This window comes from Biomphalaria glabrata, chromosome 5, assembly GCF_947242115.1.
Source record: "Biomphalaria glabrata chromosome 5, xgBioGlab47.1, whole genome shotgun sequence".
Taxonomy (NCBI): domain Eukaryota; kingdom Metazoa; phylum Mollusca; class Gastropoda; family Planorbidae; genus Biomphalaria; species Biomphalaria glabrata.
The window spans coordinates 18892152-18904268 of record NC_074715.1 but is presented as its reverse complement, the minus strand read 5'-3'; the positions used below and the strand labels follow the sequence as shown (position 1 = coordinate 18904268).

Sequence of the window (12117 nt, the reverse complement as noted above, 5' to 3'; positions counted from 1 at the left end):
CAATGCAAAGAAGAATACCACAACTGCGCGACAAGCGTTCATAGCCAGCTTGTCCATCGCGACGAAAAGCAATTCATAAATAGAGTAATTGACAGTTTCTGCAACCACAGTCAACATTTGCAGTTTTCGTTTGATCGAAAGTAGGCAAGCACGAGCCCCACGAATAAAGTTAACAATGTGTACAGTGAATAAAGTATTCACTGTTTAGTTTTTTAGTTTTTTATATCATGAAAACGAAGTATTTACTGTGCACTTAATAACGATTTGGTCAAAGGTGCCGAATGGGGGAGGGGGTAGTTGTTTTCTTTAATATTATAACAAGAAAGTTGAGGATACGACTTCAAGCCGAGGGTGGCAGCTTGCACCCCCCCTTTGAAAAATCCTGCGGGCGCCCATGGATCCAAACTAATTGATACAATTACACTTAAGTAAGTTTTGCTTTTTTTTTAAAGTATTTTTTTACATTCGTGTTTACACACTAGTGACAGTCACATACTTATTTAGCTTGATAATCAACTAAATCTACATGCAGAATGGGTCCACTTATGTTGTCATAATTAAATTAAACCAGAACATGATGATAAACTTCCTTGTTTAAATTTTATTGAAGGATAACTCAAATGAGCAGTGAAATTTTCAATATCGCAATTGTTTTATGCTTGAAATGACAGACTGTTTTGTTGGCTATTCCCTTCTTCTGCTCTTTAACTGTTTTAATACTGGAATCACATGCGAACGTATGCGTTTTGATATTTGTTTTAATAATCTATTCTTTTTTCAATGACTCATTTGTTGTGGTCTTAAGAAGAGCTTTTCAAGGCACAAAGTTACACACAGAGATGGAGAATTTCTCCATAAAATATTGCAACGTTTACATATGCATGAATAGAAGAAGTACATGACACTAGTGACGAAACACGAACCGTTATTGATAAATAAAATTTAAATAGTATACATTCTAATTTTAATTCACACACATTTTAATTACCTTTAGCACGTAATCGCTATGGATGGTTCGGCTCAAAGTGGCAGTACAAATGCCATTGTGTCAATTCATGTGGTGCTGATGGGGAATGTAAAGGTGGATGTGCAAGTGGATGGTTTGGAGCCAAATGTCAATATCGTAAGCTAAATACACATTTTATAAAAAAAAAACTATATTTAGTTTTTATTTCATTAAGTCGGGCAATATGCTATTATCAAATTTAGCATATAAAATCATTCTCTCTAAATTCATTATCTCAATATGCGATATGTCAAAGGACAATTATAATTATAAGGATACATTTGGATAAGATCATGTTCCCTTAATCATTTAGAACATTGTCAATGTACACTTAAGTAGTATAAATATACACATACGTCAACGAATGGGAATTATCATATTCATAACCATGAAACTATGTCAAATGTAAATGAAAATATGCACACACTGATGTATTATGAATATAGTAACAATCAAAACGCATATTTACAAAAAATTTAAAATAAATAATAAAATATTTGCATAGTGGATCGGAGATGTTCAAATAATGACAACTTCCTACCTGGTTGTGAGAAGGTTACTAATGTTAAAGAATGCACATAAATGGGTGTAAGACAGTTAACTCTTGATAGTCTGGCATTAAGATTTCCAAACGTTAGAATTTAACTGTATATATAAATAAAATTATATTTATTATTTGATAGACATCTGAGGGTAAAAAAAGATTAAAAAAAGAAGATTTCATATAATGTACGAAATTAGAATTAAAGAACACCTGCATTCTAAAAATATAAGTACTACATTATACGTTAAGTTCATGAATTTACGTTGACACAGCAGCGGACAGAAAGTGTGTCGGACTATGAAGTGTCGGACTATCAAAAGTTAACTGTATAAATCTCCTGGCCGCTTGGAGTAAGAAGAATGCCACAGAGTGTGAGAAAGGAGGTTTGCTGGTTCTTAGGCCTTGATTTCTGTGAAGGTTAGGGTTGAACCATTCTGAAAGTCACCAATTTGTTTTAGAGAGACCCTCAAAGATCTAACTTAAATGCAGGGAGAGATCCACTAATAAATAGACTGACAGATGAAGCATAACAAGGCTGGAAATTTTAATGGCCTGCTTCAAGGGGAGGAGAAGTTAATTATTGTGGTACAAGTGTAGTCTTAACTGTTCTCTCGTTGTATATATGATGGACTCTTGCATTATAGTATTAGTCAAGTAGGAATACAATGAAAAAAAAGTCCACAAGGTGAACAGAAAAGTGATAAGTAACTTTATTTATTATTAGCACGGTAAACAACTTTTTTTTTGTTTAATTGTTTCATTGTTTCCTTCTTATTACATTTTTTGCATGCTCGTCTAATTTTTTTTTGAATGGAAATATTTCTAGAGGATCTGATAACATTTGCCCAAGGAAAGATAACATCAGAGAATGAGGAGGTTTCTGAGTTACAAGACAACAACGATAAAACGTGTAGCGACAAAAAGACCATAAAAGTTGATTTCAAAACTGATTATTACTTTAGTTGGCTCAGGGCTGTGGTAGAGTATTGTACGTTGGACAGTAGTGTTACAATTTCATTTATTATAAACTCTTTCATTGTGCTTCTTTATTTAAGTAATACGCAGTGATGTTCATATTGTTTTATTGATACATGCTAATGTGTTTCAACCTGTTATTATTTACGTTTGTGCTTCCTGTTCACTTTCAATATCAAGTCTCAATGTATTGTTGATATTCCAAAGTTTCCTTTTTATCCTGTGTCGCGTTCAGTTGAAAAAATACCCAGATCATTATAATTGAATCTTTTATGTCTGGACGACTATTTATTTAATGTTTTTATTTTCCTGGCTTAAGCTTTTATATTTGCATTTTGAAATGTGTATCTTGTATCAAACACAAAATATAACATTTTGAAATGTGTATCTTGTATCAAACACAAAATATAACATAGCTTTGTGTCTCCGACGTAATCTTATCATCGTGAAAAGATTTGCGAGTCTAAATTTAACACATTTAACAACTAAAATACTGTAACTTAAAGCTTTTCAACTTGGAATAAACTTCTTAATTTCCAAAATTGAAAAACGATCGCTGTCAATTTACAAAATCATTGTTCTCCATTTTTACAAAGCCTATATTATCTCACACTCTGATAAAAAGTTTGAACACGTCATTTTCTCCCACAAACATTCTCGGATCAATTTGGAACAATTATTCATTGGCAAAGACAATACATAAATAAAATAAAAAAAAATAGTCAAATAATTACTGCCTATTAACTATTTTTATGATACCAACAATGAAATTAATCCTACATTCTTCTCACATATGGCTAAATATATGGGCTTTAGTCCCCTTAGATAATTGTACATGTTATTTCTACAACACTCATTCTCGAATCAAGTTGAAACTTTGAACAATTATTTCTTGTACCTAACAAAACATAAATCAATTTTAAAAATTAACCAACTAGCCAATTAATTATTGGAAATTAATTATTTTGTTTGGTATAAAAAGGCAAAATAGCTTCTATATTATTGAGAGATATAGTTGTAAGTTTGGAGTTATTCTCCTTATATGTTTTTTTTAAAGTTTATTTATATTGTAACTCCAGTGGCGGACTGAGAGATCTACTGGCACATGTAACTTAGGCAAATCACACAGGTTAATGGCTGTCGATGGACAAGGGACAGTACTGCTAATACACGCAAATATAACCCGTGTTATGGACATGTGATCGAAAGCCTTCTCGGACGAGCGATAATGTGTAACAAAGGACAGTCGAGTCCAGGACAGCAAGGCAGTAAGGACGGTGCGGTAGACTGTGAGTCCTCGAGAAGGTAGCTGTTCGATCTAGAGGGACTTGTAGTGTTTATTACTTCTGTGAAGTACAAGAAAGCATTTGAAGTTAGTGTAGCCAATTGTGTTGGATTGGCTGTTGATGTAGGCCTATTTGTAATTTGAAACTCTTGTTGTCAATTTCTTGTGTTAGATGTGCTGTGTTGTTGAGCACTGTTTACAGAAGGCCTGATAGAGAAGATCGTAACAATATTTTACTTGTTTTTATATATCTACACACATGTGAGGCACACATATTTTAGGAAATCAATTTTAATAAGGTTCAAGTTTAATTGAACGAGAAGCGGAGTGACTGAGTGGTAAAGCGCTTGGCTCAGGTCTCGGGTTTGAATCTTGGTGAAGACAGAAATGTTTAATTTTGGGATGTTAAATTTCATGTGGGTCCACCTGACCTTAGTTAAGAAAAAGTAAAGTCGGTTGGTCGTTGTGCTGGCCTCGTGACACCCTCGTTAACTATGGGCCACAGAAACAAGAGACATTTATATCATCTGCCCTATAGACCGCATGGTCTGAAAGAGGAACTATTATAACATTCTACACAAAACAAAATGAGAACACCTCACATTGGAATATCATTCTCATATTTTTCTTTACAGCTCATTCAACCAGACCAAGCATTTTGCTTCAGGATAATGCAAATAAAGTGATACAATGTACAGTGAACAAGGTTATTGTAGTAGACAATATATACATGGACATTCAATGTTTTGCAAGTACGCCAGTTCGATATCTGATTATGCAAACTGAAGGTGTAAAACTATGTACACTTTGGGTCAGTGGAGGTAATTAGTATTTTTATTTGTATGCACATATACTTTTAGACATATCGCGGATGTGCTATTAATTTAAGGATATAAGTAAATTTGTTTAAATAGTTGACTTTTTAAAATATAAAAATCTCACTGTTTTTGAATGAGGTAAAAACGTGGCTCTGATGCAGACAGCGAGTCAAAGTTCTACATTTACAAGTAGTGAATTATCGCACGCTTGTAACGCAGTAGATGGAAATACAAATGGTCAATATATTGGTCGCAGCTGTTCACATACTGATCAAGATGATCCTAATCCAAACTGGGAGTTATCTTTTACAAATCCATCTCTTGTAAACAGAATTGTCCTATACAATAGGATAGAAGGTAATTGCTTATTAAATAAATTATTATTAATATTTGGGCGTCGACATTAATTTATTACTTTATTATTTTTTATGATTAAAAAAAAAAGAGGCACAAGAATACTAACAATTGTTACACATAGTATATACAATATCATGTTCTAAGCGGCAGCCCATTAAATGAAAAAAACACGACTGTTTTGGAGTCGTCTGCCTATCTTGTGTCCGCCTGTCTGTCAGTCTAGAATCTCTAACACAGTAGTAGTTAATGTTCATATAAATTCGATTTCACTATAGGCCTATATCTCATCGTTCTCATTTCACTAAGTCCAAAAATATTTCTTCTATCGCGGGGCCCCCTCATGGCTAAGCTTCAATCTATCTGCCAATTGTAAACAGAAATGGCCTTAGGGGGAGGCGAATGGGGCAACCGCCCCAGGCCCGCGCATGAGGGGCCCGCGATAGAAGAAATCAATTTTGTAGTTTGTTGACTTTTCATGCAAAATGTTTTTAAATCATTAGTTACGTTGAATTTCTTATCTTATCTAATTCTAATCTTGTATAATACAGACGTTAGTTTAAAAAAAAAAAGATAATTATGTCCTACGCGTCATGCATCTAATCATGCATGTTAACCAATGACTTAAATTCTGCAAAGTCACTGGTTTTCCAAGCTGGCTCAGGCAACCCATTCCATGCTCTAATAGCACTAGGGAAGAAGGAGTATTTGTACAAATTTGTCCTAGCATATGGGACGAGGAATGTGCTTTTATCTTTGTGTATTTCTGAGTATTTTATTAGATTTTGTTTTTGTATTTAAAGATTATGGTCCAGTGTTTTATGTATAATTGCTATTTTACTTTTGAGTCTTCTATCCTGAAGGCTTTCTAAATTTAGTGATTTTACTAAAGGTGTTACTCTAGTCAAATGTGAATATTCGTTTGTTATGAATCTCACTGCTCTATTTTGTGTCTGTTCCAGTTTCTTAATGTTTTCTTGAGTTGAGGGGTCCCAAACGGAGGATGCATATTCTATTATTGGCCAAACCAAGGTTAAATAACATTTTAGTTGTATGTTCTTATTTGATTTATAGAAATTTCTTTTATTAAACCCGAATGCTTTGTTTGATTTTTTGATACTTTTATCAATATAAGGATTCCATGACAGTTTTTCATTTATTATAACTCCTAGGTATTTTGCGTTTTTATTCTGTGTTACTGGTTTACCATGAATAAGATAAGTGGAATTAATTTGTTTTAGTTTTTTGTTACTCTTAATAACTGACATTTTTTAAAGCAGCTAAATTAATATAATACAGTACATCATGTAGTCAAACGGCCAATAGTATATTATCTAATTGTGAAAATGTACCTAGTAACAATAGTAATGCCTACAACACTAGAGGCGGATGTGCCTGTTATTATGTTGTGATACGGTATATATATATTCTTCGCTTACCGCTCACGAGCCTGCGATAACTCAAGTGCCGCGTATGACACTTACCCGGGGCCCCGCGTGCTGCTAGGGCCGCCTTAGATTGTAAACAATATAATCTTAAAGTAAATGTAGAAAATTGAATGACATTCAAGAAGAATGTAATAGTAGCATCCATCCCCATCCATATTTTGTTTCATTCTTGTTATCATGTTTTACTATAACCCTTTGTACATTTAGTTGTATTAAAAACTTTACGATTTCATTTGTTAATTATTTTATTCTAGCTTCTCGGCGTCTGCAGCAATTTAATGTCGACGTGCTGTATACAACTACGTTGTGGAGTTCCCATCCTTTGTATGATAGTCGGAACATTACGATATTTACAACACCGAATCAGATGGTTACATTTCTTCGTGTTTCTTTAAATCCGAGTGCACTAATACACAATGAAAAGTATCTTACACTTTGTGAAGTAGAAGTCTACTCAGGTAATATTTACATTGATTGTAGATCTCTAGTGTCTATCTATCTATCTATCTATCTATCTATCTATCTATCTATCTATCTATCTATCTATCTATCTATCTATCTATCTATCTATCTATCTATCTATCTATCTATCTATCTATCTATCTATCTATATCTATCTATCTATCTATCTATCTATCTATCTATCTATCTATCTATCTATCTATCTATCTATCTATCTACATTTCTAAGAGTGTTTAAAACTTCAAATTATTTCTTTTAGTACTTATTATCTTTATCTTTGTGTAATAGTATTTTCATGTCATTGTAATATTACAGTAAAAAAAACGTAATAAATACGTTAATTAAATAAAAAATTTAAAATCCTACTTTTTATTAATTTATTTTCTAGATCTAAAAATAATATTAAAGCATATCATAATCTTTGTATAAAATCACAACAAAAATGACCAGAAAGCTAAACAATGTAATGAACTATTTTATCTGGATAAAATGTTATACATTTAAAATTAAATAATTTAAAATCATATGTTAGCATTTTTGACTGGAAAAAAAATCTATTAATTTGTATTATTTCTATAAGAATTTTACTTAAATTCTATGTTTAAAATAGTACATGGTATAATTTCTCATAATGAAAACACCAGAATGTCCTCAAGAATCATGGGGCTTAGAATGTGACAAAACCTGCGACCAAAAGTGTGACAAAAGTTGTCGCCAAGATGATGGTTTGTGCACAAATAACTGCATTGGATTCAGAAACCCTCCTCTATGTTCAATAGGTAAAAACTGTAAATCCTTGACCATTATTTAGAAACAGTTATGTTAAATTTTTGTATTTGTATTTGTCAACGAATCCTAATATTTGTTATCCTATTTTTATAGTTCTAGCCTCTCAGGCTTTAGGTTTTGAACTTTTAAACAGTAAAATAAAGTTTGGTAGTTATTACATTAAACTAAAGCATATGCTATAACCGAATAACATGGATAGATAAAAAGACGGTAGGACTGTAACTCAAAAGATTTTAAAATCTAGCTAGATAGAATAAGGTATACAATAAATATGACTTAGAAGAGACATGGTTACATGAAACCCAAATTAAAGGCTTTAATCTGACAAATAATATTAATACCTAACAGAGAGAGAACGTACCCTAGACAAGAATTTTGTCATAAAATTACTTTTAACTTACAAAACCACAGGTCTTCTGTTAAAATATAACAAATGTTTCGACCAAATGAAAAAATAATCCTTCAGTATTCAGCGATATGGCTAAATATGTAAACTATCTTAAAACATTATAGAAAATCATATAACAACTAAATACACATGAAACAAAATAAATAAATGCTGGTTTAATAATAGATTAAAGAAGCTTTGTAAACAGAAGAAAACCTATAAGGAAAATTTAAATAAGCTAAGGCAGAAAGAGTTTACAAAAAGTACATAAAAATTAAACACCTAACTCAAAAAGTAAGCAGACAGCTGCAGATTAAATACATAAACAATGTAATATCTAAAGATAACAACAAAAACCTATGGTCATACATTAAGAAAATGGAAACAACAGGCATAGCGCCATTAAAAGGAGAAGACAACTTAACACATAATGATAATGAAACTAAAGATAACATCCTGAACAAATACTTTGTTTGCATCAGCATTCTCAGCCCCAGGAGACAAAGACGTATTACTTAATTTGAACCAAATAGACAACAAAGGAGATATAGAAGTATAAGAAAGGGAATCCAAAAAGTATTAGCCAACATCAAACCTAATAAAGCACCAGGACCTGATGGTATTCCAGCTAGATTACTCAAAGAACTAAGCAATGAGCTAGCACCATTGTTCAAAATACTTTTTCAGGCATCTCTTAACCAGGGCAAAGTACCAAGGGACTGGAAAGAAGCTAATGTCACCCATCTATTCAAAAAAGGAGAAAAATCTGATCCAGGAAACTACAGACTAGTATCACTTACATGTAAAATCCTAGAAAACATAATATTTAACAACATCATAAACCACTCAGACGAACATAATGTCCTTACTCCATACCAACATGGCTTTAGGAAATATAGATCATGTGATACACAACTAATAGGACTAATTGATGATATTTCAAAAGGTTTAGATAATAGTGAACGAATAGATGTTATCTTACTAGATTTTTCCAAAGCTTTTGACAAAGTTCACCACCATAGTTTGTTTAAAAAAAAAAAATTTTGGCATTGATGATCCATTGCATCAGTGGATTAAAGATTTTCTGATAGAGAGAGAACAAACTGTAATAATAAATGGCTCTAAATCAACACCAATAACAATAAACTTAGTCTTAGGTCTACTATTTTTAATTTACATAAACGATTTACCAAATTGCATAAGTTCAGGAACAAAAGTCAGATTATTCGCATACGATTGCATAACAACTCAAGATACAGAAATTTTACAAAGAGAATTAGATGAATTACAGAAATAGCAATCAAATTGGAGCATGTCACAAATTAATCCACTTATCTTGTTCATGGTAAACTAGTAACACAGACTAAAAACGCAAAAAAAACATACAACTAAAATGTTATTTAACCTTGGTTAGGTCAATAATAGAATATGCATCCTTTGTTTGGGACCCCTCAACTCAAGAAAACATTCAGAAACTAAAACAGACACAAAATAGAGCAGAAAGATTCATAACAAACGAATATTTACATTTGACTAGAGTAACACCTTTAGTGAATTCAGAAAGCATTCAGGATAGAAAACTTAAAAGTAAAGTAGCAATCATACATAAAACACTGAACCATAATCTTTAAATACAAAACCGAAATCTAATAAAATACTCAGAAAGACACAAAGATAAAGGCACATTCCTCGTCCCATATGCTAGGACAAATTTGTACAAATACTCCTTCTTCCCTAGTGCTATTAGAGCATGGAATGGGTTGTCTGAGCTAGTATGGAAAACCAGTGACTTGGCAGAATTTAGGTCATTGGTTAATATGCATGACTAAATGCATGACGCGTAGGACGTAATCATCTTCTTTTTTGAAGTAATGTCTGTATTGTATAATATAATAAGAAGATGTGGAAATAACTTCTAGATTATTGAAAGATACAGTTGTAATGTGGAGTACTTTCCCTTAGATAATTACTCACTTTTGTCAATCCTACTTAAATTTTATCAGCCGATCGATTCTCATACATAGAGTTAGAATGAATCCTAGCAAACTCAATAATTCTAGATATGCCTTAGATATTGTTATAACTCTGATGGTGATGCGGATAGGGGTCATTGAGTGTGGGAAGAATTTCTTAGTTGTGGGAGGGAAGACTGGGGGAAGGGAAGTAGTGAAAGTGATACTAGAGTTTACGTGAGAGAAGCATGTGTACGTGTGTGTGTGTCGGAGGGGGGAGTCATTCCAATTGAATGTAACAGATTCAGAGTTCACGTGCTAGAAAGTTGTTGGGGGGGGGGGGTTGTTAAAATGTGGACCGATTCCTGGAAGTTACAAAAACAAACAACAGAATAAAGAACAACAGAATAAACAACAACAGAATAAACAACATACATGATAGCCTGTGAACAAACAGCGGGCGTATTTTATTTTGAAATTTCTTAGAAGAAAGAAGATTTGCTCTTTCAACTTTTACATTATAGATAATGTTTTTTTTTAATCATTAGAATTTGATTACTTAGATAATCATTGACTTTTATTATTTTCTGGTTATGCTTTTATCATTATTTTTTTAAAGCCTGTAGATCTGGTTTCTATGGTAGAAACTGCTCCGAAAAATGTTCTACATTCTGTAAATCCCAAGTATGTGATTCAAGAAATGGTCTATGTAAATCTTGTATTACAGGATACAAAGGAGGATACTGTAATGAAGGTGATTTATTTCTCCATAAAAATTTGTGTTAAAAACTTTTATACTTTTTTTTTAGATACAAGAGCTCTCTTTTCGTAACAAAGAATACCGTTTAATGCTCTTATAGAATAAAAAAAAAGAATAACATAACAAAACATAAGTTAAATATTGAGCATCATGGTGTAGAAAGGAAAATATACCTTTTGTGGTGAATTTGTTTATTTCGTTTGTCGCTCCAAGTGTTTGTTTACATTTGTGGATTCACGTTAGTTTGTGTACTGACTATATTTGGTGTCTTGAAGTTGTTTTTTTTTGTCGTTCTGTGTAATAAAGCTTTAGATGTTATATTAAAGTACGACAATTTATTACACTGTGTCTATGAGATGTGGTACTGATTCTAAACATGGATAGACTGTTTCAACCGGAAAGGTTTGATGTTGAACATACCGCACCACAAGATTCAGAAAAGTGGCTACGCTAGTATGAAACCTTTAAAAACTTTTTTGTCTGTTGTTACCATAGAAAACATTGATAACAAGAAGCTATTAATAAACTACATTTTGCCATCGATGTACCAGATGATTAGTGACAAAGAAACGTATGAAGATGTAATTCAGTCACTAAATAACATCTACATTCAGCCCAAGAAAGAAGTATTCGCAAGGCACAAGTTGGCTACGTGTAGACAGGAACAGGGTCAAAGTATTGACGCTTTTCTTCCAAAACTCCGCAGTCTGTCCAAGGACTGCAACTTTAAAGCCCTGACGGCTGAGTGACATCGTCACGAGTCCATACAGTATTAGTATTAGTCCAACAGTACTAGAAAGCGTCTCCTAGAGACAACAGATTTAAAGTTGAAGGATGCATTTGAGGAAGCTAGAGTACTTGAACACGCCTATGAACATTCGTTATTGTACGAGTCATAGCCAGAAACCACTCGTGGGGCTACTACAAATGCTGTAAGAGAACACCGCTGATTCTGTCGCTCCCTAGTTGCCTGATCTACGAGCCTCAGTTACTTCGACTCAAGCAAAACAAGAGGTAAACGCTTCCTTACGGACAATAAAGATTATTATTATGTTAGAAAAGAACGAGTATTCATTCTCTGGCACTGCCAGGGTCGAGTTTCGCTAAAGAGAAACAAAGTTCATTGTGTCCCTTTATCAGTGTCCGCTGAGGAGTTTTTTCTGGTGATGTGGCAGGTCTGCAGCAGTACCGTCCTCTGACAGGCAACGAGAATGTTCCTAGGAATGCCAAGATATCTGTGAGGTCTATTGTTATTATCCCCTCGGTTGATATAACAATGGGGTATATTGTTATTTTAGATAATTTCCATAAACGCTTAATCTCCAAGCCTAGGTTC

General features: G+C 32.9%; 1 protein-coding gene across 2 annotated transcripts in view; it reads left to right on the top strand.

Annotated features, from left to right (window-relative positions):
* Positions 1 to 501: 501 nt before the first annotated feature.
* LOC106072345 (receptor-type tyrosine-protein phosphatase epsilon-like) overlaps positions 502 to 12117 on the top strand; it is a 60677-nt gene continuing 49061 nt past the window's right edge. For both annotated transcript variants that reach the window (XM_056028848.1, XM_056028847.1), the window contains exons 1-8: positions 502 to 737; positions 995 to 1123; positions 2377 to 2538; positions 4446 to 4631; positions 4767 to 4985; positions 6685 to 6888; positions 7537 to 7671; positions 10641 to 10775. In XM_056028848.1, the coding sequence (XP_055884823.1) occupies positions 656 to 737; positions 995 to 1123; positions 2377 to 2538; positions 4446 to 4631; positions 4767 to 4985; positions 6685 to 6888; positions 7537 to 7671; positions 10641 to 10775 (1252 nt within the window). In that variant the 5' untranslated portion in view covers positions 502 to 655. The remainder of the gene's footprint in view (positions 738 to 994; positions 1124 to 2376; positions 2539 to 4445; positions 4632 to 4766; positions 4986 to 6684; positions 6889 to 7536; positions 7672 to 10640; positions 10776 to 12117) is intronic.